Source organism: Chionomys nivalis, chromosome 9, assembly GCF_950005125.1.
Source record: "Chionomys nivalis chromosome 9, mChiNiv1.1, whole genome shotgun sequence".
NCBI lineage: Eukaryota > Metazoa > Chordata > Mammalia > Rodentia > Cricetidae > Chionomys > Chionomys nivalis.
Genome location: NC_080094.1, coordinates 14,602,563 through 14,620,517, shown reverse-complemented (window position 1 = coordinate 14,620,517; position 17,955 = coordinate 14,602,563). Strand labels below are relative to the sequence as shown.

The 17,955-nt window shown below is 52.2% G+C and overlaps 1 protein-coding gene and 1 pseudogene across 1 annotated transcript; both read left to right on the top strand.

Annotated features, from left to right (window-relative positions):
• Window positions 1–4,713: 4,713 nt before the first annotated feature.
• Window positions 4,714–5,258, top strand: LOC130881484 (40S ribosomal protein S10-like; annotated as a pseudogene).
• Window positions 5,259–7,426: 2,168 nt separating this feature from the next.
• On the top strand, window positions 7,427–17,955 carry Ccn5 (cellular communication network factor 5). Its single transcript, XM_057781499.1, has 5 exons — window positions 7,427–7,727; window positions 7,950–8,042; window positions 11,986–12,202; window positions 14,431–14,685; window positions 16,912–17,955. The coding sequence occupies exons 2-5, from the start codon at window positions 7,983–7,985 to the stop codon at window positions 17,130–17,132; spliced, it is 753 nt and encodes a 250-aa protein (XP_057637482.1). The 5' UTR covers window positions 7,427–7,727; window positions 7,950–7,982; the 3' UTR covers window positions 17,133–17,955.

Below are 17,955 nucleotides of genomic sequence, written 5' to 3'. Positions count from 1 at the left end.
TGGGTCTACCCATTGCTCTTTTGGGGACCCTGTCTAGATCAGCCTAGATTCATGTTTTTCGTCTGGATGTGGAATAAGCAGACAGACACATGGTGCTCCTGAGCCTTGAGCATGCTCTAGGCCCAGAGCCTTCTAGTCAGGGGCTTCCCTCAGCCTCTAACCCAGAGGAGGGGTCAGCTGTTCACTGTGGTAATTTGAATGTAATTGGCCTCTGGTGTGGGAGAATTGTCTATATTCTGTAAATCATGTTTTAAATAATTCTGATTGGCCAGGCAGGAAGTATAGGCAGGTCAACCAGACAGGAAGTAGAGGCAGGGCGATGAGAACAGGAGAATGCTGGGAAGGAGGAAGACCATTCCTCCCTAGTCCTGCCCAGATCACAGAAGATGTGGGATGTGACCTGCCCTGCTGAAAAAGGTACTGAGCCATGTGGCTAACATAGATAAGAATAGTGGGTTACTATAAGTTATAAGAGCTAATACGAAGCCTGAGTTAATGGGCCAAGCAGTTTATAACCTAATGCAGACTCTGTGTGATTTTTCTCTGGGACTAAACGGCTCAGGAACTGGGCAGGACAGAAACCCCAGGAGCAGGCCTTCATGTTACAGGCCTCCACAAGCTCATAAGGAGCAACACTACTAGGAGGTATGACTTTGTTGGAGTGGGTGTGGCCTTATTGGAGGAGGTGTGGCTCTGTGGGATGGGCTTTGAGATCTCTTTTGCCCAAGCTTCCCTCAGTGTGACCTTCAGACCATTCCCTGTTGTTTTCTGATCAAGATGTAGCTAGCACCATGTCAACCTGCAGCATACCGCCATGCTCCTGCTATGTTGATAATGGACTACACCTCTGAAACTGTAAGCTGACACCTCAATGGGATGCTTTACTTTATAAGTAAAAACATCATGGTCATGGTGTCTCTCCACCCTAACTAAGACACTTGCATGCGGCAATCAGGAGAAGGTACACTGGCCACAGGTAACTTTCTTGCACATTCTACACAGCCCCCTGCAGCTACTCTCAGGGAATAGGCGACAATCTAACTGAGATCGACCTCTCTCTGAGCTCTCTGCATATGTGCTGGGAGAAGCGATCTCCTAACCTCCCAACCTCTAAGGACCCAGAGAGGGCTGGACCCAGCTACCCTGGATGTCTCCAGCACTGGACTGGGCAGCACCAGCGTCAGAAGAGATCAGCAGGAGTGAACGCTGATTGTGTGGCTTCCATCTCTGGGCTTCTCTGCCCTCCTGAGTGGGGAGGGTGCGGGACTCTTGGATGTAGTAGGGTTTAAATTCCCAGAGTGAGATAGATCTGGGTGAGATAGCTCCCACCTGAAATTCCAGCACCTGAAAGGTGTATGTGTGTGTGTGTGGGGGCGATCAGAAGTTTAAGGTCATCCTTAGCAACTAGCAGACTAGCACATTTGAGACCAGCCTAGGCTTCCTGGACTGTCTCAGAAAGAAACAAGACACTCCTCCACAGGGTCTTAGGGGCTGCTCCAATCAAGGACCCCCTCCCTCTGCTACATTTCAAGCCATTTTTGGGGGGCGTGTTTTAAACATAATAGTTTTCAAGGGGCTGTGTTCTGAGTCTGCTGTCTGGCGAGCTACCCTGGAGGCAGCTATGAGCAGAGAGAATCGGGCTCCCATCTCCCACTGGGAGACCCTGAGGCCCAAGCTGTTGACTGGAACAGTGGCCCAGCTCTTTCTTGGCATCTCTGCCACCCCATAACTAGGGCCTTCAGTGGTGCCTCCTAACCAAAATCTCCCACTCCCTAGCTAAAGCTCCCCCAGCACAGCAGAGACGGGAACAATTAGCTCCAGGCCAGGCCACATGCTCACATACCCTCAGTTTGCTGACCACATGGTGGCTCAGGAGCTAGACGGGTCCCGGGAGGCTAAAAGGACAACTTGTGATGTCATCGTTGGGGACTAGGCCTCGTAGAGTTGCCCATTGTCACTCTGTCAGGTATGGGAGTGGGGTTCTGATTCCTGCCTCTCCAAGCAGCCCTGCAGTGTGCCCAAGGCTTTGGTATCATCCCTACCCCAGCTCCCCAGTTGACACTGGCCTGCCCAGCTGCAGTTCCGCTGAGCCCCTGCCCCGCATCAGGACCTCATCCAGACTCAATTCCACCACCTACAGGTCTCTACTCCCTCCTGCCCCTGCTCAAATCACCTGGATGGCACCCACAGTTGCTTCCAAATTCAGTGTCATACCCTGACTTAGGCCTCCCCCCTCTCCCTTTCCCCTCTGCATCCTCTACTTACCACGTGGAGATGGTCTCTACTGGCCTCTGTCCCCAGACCCCTTGAGCTTACTCTGGACAGGGACGTGCTTTTGAGACCGAGGCATGGCATATACAGCCTGGGCTTGTAGAATGAGGACATGGATGATGGATGGATAGACGGATAGATGGGTTGGTGGATGGATGAGTGTACAGACAGATGGACATGTGGGTCAGGTACACAGACATGAGTGGAAGGATGGACAGATGATTGATGGGAAGATGGACAGGTGTCTTAGACAGAGAGTGTCACCTATAGGGACCCCTCGGGAGAAGTGGGTCCTTGGAATGGGGGTCTTCTAACCAAGACAGGGGCTCTCAGATGGGGTAGGGATAATCTAGCTTCTTATTGCTCCCTGACTTGGTGCCCAATCAACTGGTCCTAACTCAGCGGAGCACCTCGAATTCTGAGTTACACTGTGGGTCTCTGCATTGCTGAAGCCTTCCCTCCAAACCTATCTCCTGGTCAGGACTGCCTCTGGAAATAACTGATTTCCAGGGATATAAAACATAGACCTCTGGGACCAGGGAGGCCTGGAAAATAATTACTTTTCATTCATTTTACAGATTTGGAAACTAAAGCCGAACAAAACAGAGAATTTGCCCAAAGGTGCACAGCCATAGGGCCAGGATTGGAGCTTGGCTTCTTCAGGTCCCTGATTCATCCAGACACCTACACATGCTGGGATCTGTAGCTTTCCCTGGCATGCTGTCCTGAGAATAAGCCCTCATACCAATTCCCAAAGCTCTGCCATGTGCCATCATAACCCTCAGCTCGCCAGCAGCTGCACACTTGGCACTATCCCCATGCTGTCCCCTTGCTCTGAAACCCCCAGCTCACACTGGCTTACAGCCACACGCTATGACAGTCATATGTGTGCGCTAAGATCACCACATTCCAGCCCTCTGTGGGAGCATGTCATTTCCCACACGCTCCTTGCCAGCTCAGACTTCAGCCAAGTGGTAAACTATCCAAGTCTGCAGCTGTCCCTGGGGACCTGTCACACGGCACCTGGGACCTCAGGATCACGAGGAGACATCTGAATTCCTGTCCAGCCTACAGAACACGTGGAAGGAGAAGCCACAGAGGGGCTCCGGGGGCTGGATGTTTGCAGTCAGCCAAGCAGGCGGTCATTCTCCCAACCCGTCCCTCCCGTCACAGCGGAGGCAGGGTGGTGTGTGTGTGTGTGTGTGTGTGTGTGTGTGTGTAACATCCATTGTGAAGATAGAGCCTCCAGCTTGGCAATGGGAGCCCATGTCTCTTCTATGATGCACATGACATTGCTAAAGATGCAGAATGGGTCAGCATCGAAGGGCTGAATAGAGGGTTGCTGTGTGCAACAGGAGAGTCCATGAACAAATCAACAAGCTAGGGATCAAAAGAATTCAACAAAACAAGACAAAATTAAGAGCAGACACACGCTGAGCCTGCTGACCAGAATCTAGAGAAGGGGCTGGGATGTGTCTCAGGGGCAGAGAGCACTTCCCCGGATTTCACAAGGTCCTGGATTCCATCCCTAGCGTGCACCCACCAAGTAAAACAAAACACACAGCAAAATGGTGGCAGTCACCTGGACCTAAAGGTTAAGTAATTTAAAGGCTACTGTGAGCCAGTGATATACATCTGAAAAGCTAAAGGCTGGGGAATGGAGCACTTTAGGAAAGGAGGAAGGGGCCTGCAGGGATGACTCAGTGGGCAGCATAGGAAAGCCTGAGGACCTGAGCCTGAATCCCCTAAACTCATACAGAACTGTGGAGTCCGGCAGTAAGCACCTAAGGCCAGCATGGGAAGGCAGAGGTAGAAGGATCCCAGGGGCTCAGTGGGCAGCCAACCTCATCAAATCAATGACTGCAGGTTCAGAGAGACCCTGCCTCAAAAAACGGGCTGCAGAGTCACAGAGGAGGAAACACAACATTACCTTCTGTGTCCAGTGGGGCACACATCCACCCTCAAGCACAGGGACACAGAAACACTGAGATGTCAAAAGACTCTCCCAGCCAGCCTCAAATCATCAGCCCCAGGGGGTCTAGTGGCAAGGCTGTCCTGAAGCGCAGGAAACAATTCTTATGTTGCTCAGGTTGCAAGGGGAGACGGGAAGGGGCGGGGAAGCTGCCAAAAGAGCTATTTGATAAGTGACCGGCATTACAAAAGCGAGACCCATCAAGGAATGTTACAGGCCCATTTTATTTATGAGCACAGATGGAGACACTGAATAAAACACTGGCTGAATCCAGAAAAATCACCACATTCCCCCACTATCAGGAAGTTTATCCCAGAGAAAACGGCAACAGTAGAGGGCTGGCCAGCGTGTCTGCCTCGGAGGATCAAGGGGGAAAAAATAGCCCAGTGTTCATGAAGCCTGGGGCAGACACAGCTCCTGGACAGGGTCCACAGTCTTCATGGAAAAGAATTACCTTCTTTCCAGCCTCCGTCCCGGACCCTGCAGCCGCCGCGATGTTGATGCCCAAGAAGAACCGGATTGCCATCTATGAGCTCCTTTTTAAGGAAGGAGTGATGGTTGCCAAGAAGGATGTCCATATGCCCAAACACCCTGAGCTGGCAGACAAGAACGTGCCCAACCTTCATGTCATGAAGGCCATGCAGTCTCTGAAGTCTCGAGGCTACGTGAAGGAGCAGTTTGCCTGGAGACACTTCCATTGGTACCTTACGAATGAGGGCATCCAGTATCTCCGCGATTATCTCCACCTGCCTCCGGAGATCGTGCCTGCCACCCTGCGCCGCAGCCGTCCTGAAACTGGCAGGCCTTGGCCCAAAGGGCCAGAGGGTGAGCGCCCAGCAAGATCACAAGAGGGGAGGCGGACAGAGACACCTACAGAAGGAGTGCTGTGCCCCCTGGTGCTGACAAGAAAGCCGAGTCCGGGACTGGCTCAGCCACCGAGTTCCAGTTTAGAGGAGGCTTTGGTCGTGACCCCGTCAGCCACCACAGTGAGCCTGAAGACTGTTGTTTGGAATAAACTTTAAAGAAAAGTGAAAAAAAAAAGAAAAAAGAAAAAAGAAAAGAATTACCTTCATCTCATGGAGCTTTTCATCCTCCAAAGCGGCACCTATGTCCTGGAAGGCCAGGCAAAGGCAGGAGCAGCAGATACTGCTGCTGGGGTCTGAGGCCTGTGGCAGACAGCCAGGCATGTAGGGAGAGAATGGAAGAGATGCCATTCCTGGAGGGAGACAAGGCTAGACAAACCAACAGACGGAACATTAGATGGGACTTAGCAAAGCTTCCAGGTTCGTGGTCACCAGCAGTGATAATAACAACAACAATAAAATTGCTATTTTTTACATCAGCAGTGACTAACTCAAACTCATGTCAGTGCAAACAGGAGGGTCTATGGGGACTATATAAATATTAAAAAACAGTGGTGACATACATATCATTACCCCCTTAACTGTGTAAATTAAATCTAGAAGGTGCATCCAGGACACATATGTAACTCTAGGGTCAGGGTCTTTCTATGTAACCTAAGCTAACCTTAAACTCGCTATCCCCCTGCCTCAGCTTTGTAAGTGCTAGGGTGACATGTGTGCTTCTCCGTGCCTGGCTCCAGTCCTCCTTTTTTAAGTTTTATTTCATCTCCCCCGTACATGAGATCCATCTTCAAGGTACCGTCATGGCCAAGGTGGCTGCCGAGCTCCACCACTGCATCTTTGACCAGAAGCAAGAGTAAGAAAGAGTGTTGATGAGTCAGAGAACGTCCTTCCTTTTAGGGACTGGTCCCAGAATTTGCACCCAGTGCTGTACATAGATCTCTCAGCAGGAAGCTAGCCACACGGCCTTGCCTAGCTGCCAAGCTGGGCACATCTCCGTCTCAAACAAACTCAGGTCATGGTGATGGTGACAGAAAATAAAGATGGTTATTGGTGTAGCCATCATGCAGGTCCGTCTGAGGCCCAGAGAGGGTATGGAATTTCCATGCAGCCACAGAGCAAATAGGCCACCAAGGCAGGGTGTCAAGCTTGGCTCAGGGTTGATTGCACACCAACAGCTGTCTATGCTCACCTCAGCGTGCCCAGCCACAAAGTCCAGCTGCTTCTCAGTCCCTGTCTGCCTCATTCCGGGCCTGTCCCACCCCCCCTTCCTCTGCCCCCACTACCTAACCAAATGACTGCGATCTACCTTTCCAGTCCCCTAGTGTCCCGTCTTCATGTGACACAGCTTAGACCCTGTATGCACGAGAAGGGCCAGTGGGGGAGACCTACAAACAGCAGGTGCCCACACTGGCCACACCACTTCTTCTGCAGCCCTCCTGAGGCAGGTCTCTCTTTTAGAGATGGCTCTTAACACCCACAGTGGTAAGCGTAGCCTGCGTGTGACCAGGAGGGAGCACGTGGACTCCCCGCTTCTTTGTTTTCTTAAGAGATGGGGTTTTGCCTTGTAGTCCAGGCTAGCTCCCCATGTTCTGGGCTCGCAGGCATGTTCCCCTGTAACTGGAACACACTCTACAAACTGAGCTGTAGCCCTGGCCTTCAGATCCCATGTCCTTATACCCCCACACCCATCGATGAGACCTTAGGCAATGTTCCCTGCACCCAACAGCTAAGACACTGGAGACGTCCTACAGCTGGCCGTGTGAATCCTGTGCTTTATCCTCCATGTATTCCCGCACAGTCCAGTACCCAGGAGGCCTCAGGCCCACCAGGCATCTTCTGCTCTGAATAGGCAGGGCTGCTGTGCTGGCTTCCTCCTCTGGGCATTGGTATGTGCTGCTTCCTCTGGAACACTCTACCTCAGAGCTTCTTTCTTGGCTCTCAGAAATGGCATCTCCCTCAGAAGGTTGTACCCCAGCTTTAGTCTGAATAAGGGGGCCTCCTCAGTGTTTCCATTGCTGCTCCCACACCCAGCACTTGGTCCCCAGGTCTCTGTCCATGTCTCCAGCCCTACAGAGCCCCTCAGTGCTGGTGGGATTTAACAAAGACGATTTAGCTTAATCAGATCAGCAGGGCCCAGCTAGAGCCAGCAGCACATAGTAGGCCCAGCCTGCTCAGACTTGGCCACACTAAGCCACCTTTGAAGCCCAGGAGGCAGGATAGGGAGGCTCCTGGTCGTCAAGAGAAGCCAGGCTGCCAGGGAAGCTCTGCTCTGGGTCACACCCACCTCTGGGTGACTGCCAGTCTCCCTGCCAGAAACCGCAGGCTGGGTCTGGGCTGCCCAGAGTTCGGGCCACAGGGCTCAAGACGCTGTGGGTCAGATCTGCAAAGAGGCGTTTGCCGGACGCTTCTGGTCTCTACAGGCCCCTGGGGGTGGGACGGGGGCTCTGGCAAGGCTGGTGCTGCTGTGGCAGTGGCTTGGGCTGGAGGACTTTCTTCCTGGGAGCTGAGCCGAGAGGCTCCTACCGACTGACTTGTCCTCAGCTCTTGGCACTGGCGGTGGCTTGGGCTTCACACACTGTCAGACGCCTTCTTGGTGGCCTCAGTGGCCTTACATTCAGGTAACTGGGCTCATTCCTGGGACTATGGGGAGGAGAGGGGGCAGTACAGGTGGTGTGTGTGTGTGTTTGTGTGTGTGACCGTCTGTCCATCTGCCTATGTGTCTCCTCTCTCTTCCTCTCCCTCTCCCTCTCCCTCTCCCTCCCCCCCCCCCTCTCTCTCTCCTCTCTATGTACCTAGTAGAACCTTATAAAACATATAAAGACTCAGGTCTTGCCTCCCAGGTTTGAAGCTGGCTTCCCGAGGGACACAGTGACATGAGGGGCACCCCACTGACCCATCTTCTGGCCATCTCCTTCCTCTGCCTACCCTCAATGGTAAGGGATCCTGGTCTTTTAAAGTAGAATTATGGGTGCACGGATATGTGGTTACAAGAGGACCCTTGGCGGGACCCTACACTGGGTACAGTCTGGTCCTCCTTGGGCTCAGACAGCCTTTCCTTGCAAGTTCTGCTGTGTGACCTCAGGCACGTGTCCTTCCCTTTCTGAGCCTTGGCCTCAGCAGAATGGGTACAAGGATCCTCTGGGGAGATTAGTGAGGAGAATTGCTCTGTAAACAGTAGTGCAGACCCTGAGCCAAGACAAGTGTCCAGAAGAGGACAGTGATCAGGCAGGGACCCCCAGTCTCCTCCGCAGAGAGCAAATCAGATGTAAGAGTTGCGTAATCAGGGCAGGGATGGATGCTGGGGTTGGATTACAAAGCACAGAGTGCTGGCCCTCGGGTGGTCAGTGACCCTCTGACCCTGGTCAGAGAGAACAGGAGACATCTCTGTGGGTAATGTCCCTCAGTGTCACGTGGGACACTTTTAACAGACTTCTGTATAGTTCCACTTTGCCGCCCACTCACAACAGTCTTATAAGGTACTTTCCTCTTTTAGTCAAATGAGACTCAGAGAGGGTGAGCAATTGCCTCAAAGTCACACAGCAAAGAACAATAGATGAGTAGCATGCTGGAGCCTGGGACAGACATGTTCTGAGGAGACCTCCCACCCCAACCTGGGCAATGCTTCACACTAAGTGCTGACTTCCCAGTAACATGGATCTGGGGCCCCAAGAGGTCTCCCTGACAAGGTCAGAACCAGCCGGCTTCCAGTCTTGGAAAGGATGGGCAGAACAAGATGCTGGAGTGGGTGACTTCGTCTCCTGGGCTCCAGGGAGCGAGAGGGGCTCTGAGAGACCGAGGAAGAGTGACCTGGATTCACCACTGGAGTGGCATCTGTGAGGTTATCCCTCCTGGTTCTGGCAAGGTGATTGGCAGGGATGCAGCCATGGGGAGCATGTGAAGCCACATCCTTCACGGGGGCAGGAGTGAGTTCACGGGGGCAGGAGCGAGTTCACGGGGGGGGGGAGCAGGAGTGAGTTCCAGGTCTTCCGGGCAGGCTGCGGGCTCCTGGCTCTGGACTGGGGTCGGGACAGGGAACCTGAAAACAGTGAAACTCTGTTGAGACAGCTTGAACATGGGGACATGATGGTTAGCAAGGGCATAGGTGAGGAGGGGGCTGGAGGATGGTGGGGGTACCTCTTCCATAGGCCAGGCAAGAACACGTGCCCTGCCTTGTCACTACCCTCTCACAAACGAGTAAACCGAGGCAGAGGCTCAGCTGCTAATAGGAGTCCCTAGAGGGTAACGGGTAGGCACAAGAGTTAAGTCTGGGCTCTGGCTTCCCAGAAACCTCGATTCTGCTCCTATCCACCAGGTAATTACTTCTTGCTTTTGACCTGTTTTGCCATTATTGTTTTGGACTTCATTTTTAAACCAATAGCCTCTGTAGCCCAGGGTGGCCTGGAACTCACTGTATAGCTCAGGCTGAGTTCCAACTTGAGGCAATTTTCCTACTTCAGTCTCCCAAGTGTTATTTCATCATCTTTAAACCAGACAAGCTACCCGAGCTCCCAGAAGAGTGCTACACAGACAGCACCCAGAGTAACCGGTATAATTAGTGGGTTGTGCTGGGGGTCAGGACCTGGAGAACCTGGGTGCTACCGAGGGCCTGCAGCTGTCCTGGGGCTCAGTATAAGGCTTATTTCCTGCTCAGCCAGTCCTGGTCAGCAATGGGAGTTAAAACCCTGTTCTGAATGTCCCTCCTCTTTCCTCACAGGCCAGCTCCAAGTAAGGTACCCTAGAATTTATTATATCCCATACTGAGGTTACACAGAAGGCTTGGAGAGGTGACAGCGTGTGTTCTTTATAAGCTCCCAGAGACTGCTGGTCCCAGAACCCTTTGGAACCTGAAATTCTGCAGAGTACCCAGCATTAGATGGGAGCCTCTGGTCAAAGACAGGCAACTACTCTGTGGCGGCCCCTGCTGGTCACAGTGAGAACTGCGGGCCCTGGAAAGCAGGGTTTTGGGACTCTGGGTCCAGGGGTTGAGGACAGGATGCCCCTCTCCCTTAGGTAAAGGGATCACTGTCTCTTTGGGCCAATCGGGAGGTTTGGGTCTTTAGTTTTTTCTTCCTAAATCGCAAATCATCCACATAAGGCCGTCTACTTCTGCTAAAGAGTGAGTGACCTCCACCGCTAGGGCAGACAGGAGCATCTTGAGTGGTACCTCCCTCGTGGTCCCCACCCTCTAGGAAGCCCATGGCTTCTGGCACTTCATCTAGGTATTTTTGACCTGGGTGGAAGGCACAGTCGTGTCTTTGGGGGAAGTCTTGGCCCTGCAATGAATGGGTACTCAGATTTTGCCTGTTACAGAGGTCTACTTCTCTGGTGTAGTGATATTTCATTTGTATTTTAGTAAACAAAGTTTGCCTGAAGTTCAGAGAGTAAAACAGCCATACTGATCAGTCTTACAGACCAGGCAGTGGTGACACACACCTTTAATCTCAGTAGCCACACTAGTTTGCTGTAGAAACCAGGTAGTACTGGTGCATACCTTTAATCCCAGCACTGGAGAGGAATATAAAATGGGAGGAGACAGCTCTCACACACAGTCTCATTCTGAGATTCCTGGAGGCAGGGTCGCCATTTTTGGACTGAGGTAGAGGTAAGAGCCAGTGGCTGGCTGCTTTGCTTTTCTGACCTTCAGATTGAACCCCAATTTCTGTTTCTGGGTTTTTAATCATCATGTTACACTCTGGGGCCACGAGTCCACATCAGGGAGGCGGTCTTGGACAGTTCCCAGATGTGGCTATGGGCAATCAATTTCCCCTTTGGAGTCAATTTCCCCATCTGTGCAGGGAGGTGGGGAGTGGGGATGGGATGGAGGTGTGGGGGTGGGGAGTTGGGCTGGGTTGTGCCAGAGAGTCTGTGAACCTAGCTGAAGCTAGAAACTTCTAGATGGCTTATTAAGTAGAGTGCGGGTCCTGCCTCTGTGACTTCTAGTTGAGTCCTGGTGGCCTGGGAATCTGTATTTTCCCTTTCCTGGCTAATCTGATGTACACTCAGGGCTGAAAAATGTGTTGGGCTGTGCCAAGACCAGGAAATTCCATGTTCTGTGTGATTTCTTCACCCTGAGGGTAAGCACTCACCCAGGAAGTCTTGGCTTCTCTCCTCACTCCTCAGGCTCTTGCTCTTGCCTTAGGTTAGCCTCCACTGTGACGAGCAAAGATGACCACCAGCGTCAACCACACTCAGGAGGCTGGGGAGATGGCTCAGTGGGTGAAGGGCTTGCTGAGCAAGCTTGAGGACCCGAGATCGATCCCCAGCACCCGCATGTAACAGCCAGGCACAGTGGGGCACACCTGTACCCCCAGTGCTGAGGGTGCAGAGATGGACAGGTCCTCAGGGTTTACTTGGCAACCTAACCAATTGGTGATCATTGGGCACAGTGAGAGACCTTGTCTAAAAAAAGAAAGAGAGAGAGAGCTGGATAATGATAAGGACAGAGACAGCCGTGGGGTGGTGATCTCTTCACATTTACACACATACATGTGCATACCACACATACATGTGTAACCCCCCCCCCACAAAAACCATATGGCTGACCTACCCATGCTCAGGGGTTAGTGACATCATCCCCGCTTTCTTTTACACGTGAGGAAAACCAGGCTTGGAGAACTCAAGGAACTCTCAGGGAACTCCACCAACATGGCAGTGCCTAGAACTGAAACTCTGGCCGGGGGTCCTTGCTCCAGAGCACAGTATCATGCTGCCTCCTAGGAGCACCCTCAGATGGCCCTGGTTCAAAGCTGGTTCTGTGTGACCCCAAGGCCAAGCTACAGATCCCACGCTGTCTGATTTGACCACGAAGTGACCGGTTGTGAAAGTCTCCATACCTGCCGTGATAGTCAAAGCTAAGTGAGGTCTCTGTCTCCTCAGGTGTGTGCCCAGCTGTGCCCAGCGTCCTGTACTTGTCCCTGGACACCACCCCAGTGCCCACCGGGGGTGCCCCTGGTGCTGGATGGCTGTGGCTGCTGTCGAGTGTGTGCCCGGCGGCTGGGGGAGTCCTGTGACCATCTGCATGTCTGCGACCCCAGCCAGGGCCTGGTTTGTCAGCCTGGGGCAGGCCCCAGTGGCCGGGAGGCCCTGTGCCTCTGTAAGCAGGTTTGCCAGACTAATGGTGGGGGCGGGGGTTGTCAAGGCCAAGGGTCCAGAGCCAAGTGGAGCTCTCTGTGTCTCTCTGACCTCGCTGTAGGCGCTGTGTTCATTCGGCTCAGCCGGTGACCCAAGGCCTCCTGGGCCCACTCCCTGTTTCTTCCCTCTTGCCCTCTGCTGGGACTCCCCTGGTGATTTCAATCCACACCCATCCAAACCACAGCCAGTTCCAGAGCTGGGCCAACTGCTACCCCAAAGCCAACGCACCACCCTGTGGGGAGCAAGAGCACAGGCTCCAATGGGGAATGGCGTGTGTCCCCAACAATGCTGGTCACTCACTGTTCGTTGCACCAGTTCTACACACAGGGAAACTGAGGCTCAGAGAGGTCCGCTAGCCTGCTCTATGCCCTCCAGCCTGTCCCATCTTCAAGTGTTCCCTCCATTCCCCGCTGGGAACCGTGGGCTGCGGTTTGAACCCCAGTGCTGTTTCCTAGTGGTATTGGATATGTGACATTCCTCACCGGTCTCAGGCCTGAGTGTCCTCTGACACTTTGGGGCGGGGCCACTGTTGAGGGGAGGCTCTCTGTGGCCTAACAGCAGCACCCTCTGGACCTATGAGGTGCCAGAATCAGCTACCACTGGTGATTGTGCCAAGGTCACCAAAGAGCAAAATTGCACCGGCTGAAGAACTTTAGAGAAACAGAGAAGGGTTAGATTTTTACGATTCATCTATTTCATCTAAGTGTGTTTCACACTTTGACAAAAATGACCTACCTCATCTGCTCTCTTTTTTGCTCCTCTTCTCGACTCCAGCCACACTGGCCTTGAACACCCAAGTAGCGCTCTCCACCTCAGGGCCTTCGCCCTGGCGGTTCCTGTACCCTCATTCGTTCCCTGACACACATGGAAAGCTTCCTCTCTGCCTTCACACCCCACTCACACACTACGTCATCCATGAGGCCCTGTCACCACCTAGTTAAGATATTGCAATTCCTCTCTAGTCCCTTACTTTCTCCCGGCCCCATCACCAGCCGGCCCAACCTCATTGGCTGTGTTTGTTTTCATTGGAGTGCTCCAGAGGGGAGGATGCTTGCCCATTTGCCCACATAGCCTGAATTACAACTGCTTGGCACATGGCCTAGGCCACTGTAGGTGCTTAGCAAATATTTGTGGCATCACGTGGCTGACGGCAGAGGTTCCAGTGGGGCGGGCAGTAACAGAAGCCCTTTCCTTGAGTCAGTCCTGCGGGAAAATGCTTTATAAGCCGGTTTTACTTTATCCGTAACACTGAGGAAAGAGCCCAATGTTGCCTGTTTTGCAACTCAGAGAGGCTCACGCCACTTACACAGGTCACACAACTTGCAAGCCGTGGAAGGGGAAAAACAGTAACTCCATGATGACTTCCAGAGGGGAGAAGGGACGTTGAGAGCCCCCAGCTACCTGAGCAGTTCCTAGGAAACTATTGGCAACATGGCCCAGGCCAGAAGGTCCAATCTTTGTATCCAAGGCAGTGATCTGGAGGCAGTGGGAACAGGGGCTGATACAACCGTCCTCTCAGAAGAAATACGGGTATGTGAAGATGAGCACTCTGGGCTCCAGCTCTCCAGGCAGGTGGTGACGGGGCCGGCCACTCGGAGGATTTAAGTAGCAACTACTGAGCCCCACGGCCAGAGAGTTAAGCCTTGGCAGACAGTGATGACCCCACACAGGAAGAGGACAGACGGAATGCTACCTGAAGCCCCAGGCCCAGTGTGCTTTACGGCTAACTACTAAATAATTTCACAGGGTCTCCAGCCCAGGCTGGCCTTGAACTTGTAAATCCTTGCCACCACCTCCCGAGTGCTAGGATTACAGAGTGCCACCAAGCATGCCACCACACCGAGTTCATGCATTGCTGGAGATTGAGTTCAGAGCCATGAGCAGGCCAGGCATGCACTGCAACCCACCAACTGAGCCACACCCTTCACCCAGGCTTCATTTTGTCAGATTCATTACAATCATCATTTCATTTAGTCTATGACACACTCTGAAACAAGAGCCAACATATACTCTTTTTCACGTAAACTGGTGCAAGAAGTGAAATTACTTGGTCCATGGGGTCCAAGCCAGGCTCTTTGATGCCTCTCTGGTGGGCTGTGGGGGTGGGTGCAGTGAGGAGTGACGCCCCAGCAGGGTGCCTGTCTTGCGGGGGTCCCAGGCCCCAGAGCTGCTCTGCTTTCTCCTCCGCAGTGGAAGAGGATGATGGAAGCTGTGAGGTGAGCGGCCGCAGGTACCTGGATGGGGAGACCTTTCAGCCCAATTGCAGGGTCCTCTGCCGCTGTGACGACGGTGGCTTCACCTGCCTGCCGCTGTGCAGCGAGAATGTGAGGCTGCCCAGCTGGGACTGCCCGCGCCCCAGGAGAGTAGAGGTGCCTGGCAGGTGCTGTCCTGAGTGGGTGTGCGACCAGGGAGCGAGGCCGAGGATCCAGTCTTACACGACCCAAGGTGAGTGTACGGCAGGCCAGGGCCACCAAGGCCTCAGCTGCTGGGGTTGGGGACGAGTGTCGGGATGCAGCAACAGCCTCCTGGAAACTGACAGAATAAGAGGCAACCACTTAGAGATGTGATTTCAACTAATAAGTCATTTAAAATAAAGTTTGAGGGACTTGAGCTATGACTTGGTATTTAAGAGCACTTGTTCTTGCAGATTCAGTCTCTAGCATCAATATGGTAGCTCACAACCTTCCATAACTCCAGTTCCAGGGGATCTGATGCCCTCTTCTGACCACTGGGGACAGCAGGCATGCACAAGGTGCACATATGTGTATGAGGAAAACTGTACACGGGTAGAATAAAAATAAATCTTAAAAAAAAAAAAAGAGTTCTCATTCAGGTGACAGAGTGGAGAGGAGGGAATGTTAGCCCTTGAGCCAAATTTGTGCATCTCACAGCAGTGGTATAAATAAAATAGCACAGATAATAAATATAGTATAGACTAATATAATATGACTATATATATATATAGAGAGAGAGCATATATTTATGATACTTAATACATGTGGACAATTTATAATACTATGAATACATAATGATTTGGATTTAGTAAGCAATTCGGTAAAAATGGAACCAGGCAGGACTGGAGTTTGGGACACAGCCCAGGGCTGGGCAGAGATACAGACAAGACAGCTACATTCTTCAACCAACTCCTCAACTTTGGGATTTTGTTGCCCTGTTTCTTTAAAAGCATAACTGTTATCACATGAATTTATCTGGGGAAGGTGACCAGGAAGTAAGGACTGGTTCTGCGGATGCCACCACATGTAGAAGGCAGGAGACGGGGTGGGTTAAATACGTGGATGCTGCATTTCTATACCGATCTCTGGCCTTGCTTGCTGCGTGACTCTGAGAAAGTTGTTGACGTTCCCTGCCTCAGTTTCTCCAACTGGAAAGTGAAACTAATAAGAACCCCCACCTTTCAGGACTGTGGTGAGGACAAACTGAACTAGGACAAGTAAACAGGTTGTAAAGATGCCCGACACTAAGCCTGCATGAGTGCCCTGGCCACCATCATCCCTTTCAGGGATATGACACATCGAGTTAGGCACGTGAGAGAAAGTCGTCCAGCTCACAGTATGTATTCCACACCCCCATAGTACTTGGAATTGAACCCAGAGCCTTGTACACACCAGGCAAATGCTCTACCACTGGGCCATGCTGCCAGCTCTTCACTTACATATTAAAAGTTAAGATAAAAGCTCTACCTGCCATCTGACCTCCACTGTGTGTACATGCATAGGGTCCTCTATATCCGTGGATTCAGCCAGCTGCTCATCAAGGATAGTTTTGTCATTGGTTTGTACTGAGCACTGCAGACTATTTTATGCGTGAGGCTCTTCCTTAGCAAAGGTGGTTTCACAACTCTTCAGTAACGTTTCCCCATTTTAGCTAGCCTTAGTGACCTGGACGTGACCTGTGTTCCTAGGCGTGTGTGTGGGTTCTGTGCAAACACTGCACCATTTGTACAGGGGTGCCGGCACCCTCACATCTTAGCACCCTTGAGCAGTCCTTGATCCAACACCCGCTCCTCTGACACATAAACATGACACCTGTGTGTTCAAAGCAGGGTTTTCATCATCAGCACCAGTGACGTCTGGGATGAGTCTCTCGTGTTGTGGGGCTGTTGGGGATATTGTGGGATGCAGAAAGATTACTTGGCCTCGGCACTCTAGATGTCAGCAGTACCGCCCCCCACCAAAAACAAACAAACAACAACAACAACAACAAAACCCTTGTATACACTGACCATGACAACTGAGAAATCTCTCTAGAGTTTGCCAGATGTGCTCTTGCTCCTCGGGGCTAGAAGGAAGAACATCAAACATTGGAAGTGAATGGGGAAGGTAGAGCCAGGCCATGGACAACCTGTTATCTGGGCCATTCTTGCCACCAGGCTTAAGGGCCACACAAGTGTGCCTGTATGATGCCCTGTATTAGAGGGTAGGAAGGCGAGAAAAAAGGAAGATGGCGTTTTTTAGTCATCTCGTGAAATGCCAGCGGGGTGCACTGTGCTTAGATTCCCCAGCCATTGCTAATTCAATCCCCAATGTCGGGAAGTTTAGGAAGAAACTAAGGCCAAGTCTCACCAGGGTCCCTGTGAGGGCTAGCAGGGGAGCGGACTTGTCTATGGAGTCCTGACTTTTCCATGTTCACCCTCTTCTTTCTAACCCCCAGGACACCAACTTTCTGGCCTTGTCACTCCTGCATCTGTTGATGTCCCCTGTCCCACATGGAGCACAGCCTGGGGCCCCTGCTCAACCACCTGTGGGCTGGGGATAGCCACCCGCGTATCCAACCAGAACCGATTCTGCCAGCTAGAGATCCAGCGCCGCCTGTGTTTGTCCAGACCATGCCTGGCTGCCGGGAGTCGCAGCTCATGGAACAGTGCCTTCTAGAGCCAACTGGAGATGGAGATACAGAGCCCGCCATTCTCAGCAGGTGTCCCTAGGACCTGGCCCTGGACTGATGATAGATGCCCCTTTCCACGCTCTTGGCTGCAGTTAACTGTCCTGGTTAGGTTCTTCGTCCAGGGCCACTGAGGGTTGCCTGTTCTGTCCGAGGTAGGTGGAACAAATGACCAACTCCATTACTCTAACACAGCCTGGGATTCTGACCCAGGCTTCTGGGCTCTCCTGGCTAGTTCCTTATCAAATATGCACACGGGACAGCTTTCTCTCCAACTTCACCATACAAAAAAAGACCACAGAAAGGATCTTGAAAGCTAAGCTGTTCTGGGCAAGCCTCGCCACCATGCCGGGGACGATAGGGGTGAGGGGACACCAGGAAGCAGATTGCCGGAAACCCCCAATTCTCTCTTTGGACTTCTGTGCACTTGTTCCCAAAGACAAGATTATGGGTGGGCTAGTGAATCTGGCTTCCCTGGTCTGAGAACACCTTACCTGTCTGGGAGGAGTTTAGTGGCAGAATTCTCTGTGAACGTGAATAGATGAAGTCATACTGTCCCGAGGAGCGTCAGCAAGATCCGTGAACTTCACTCTGTATTTGTAAGAATGCAGATTTCTTAAGCACCCGAAAAACATGAAGTTCACAGCCCCATACTCCAGCAGACCAGGCCTCTTCAGCATGAGGAAGACGAGGGACAGTGGAGTGTCCTCTGGAGGATAGGGCCAGCCTGGAATAAAAAGCCAAGCCACGTGCGGAATTTTGTTTGGTGTCCTGTGTTTTCCTGTCAGAATAAAAGCAAAAACAGAAACAAAA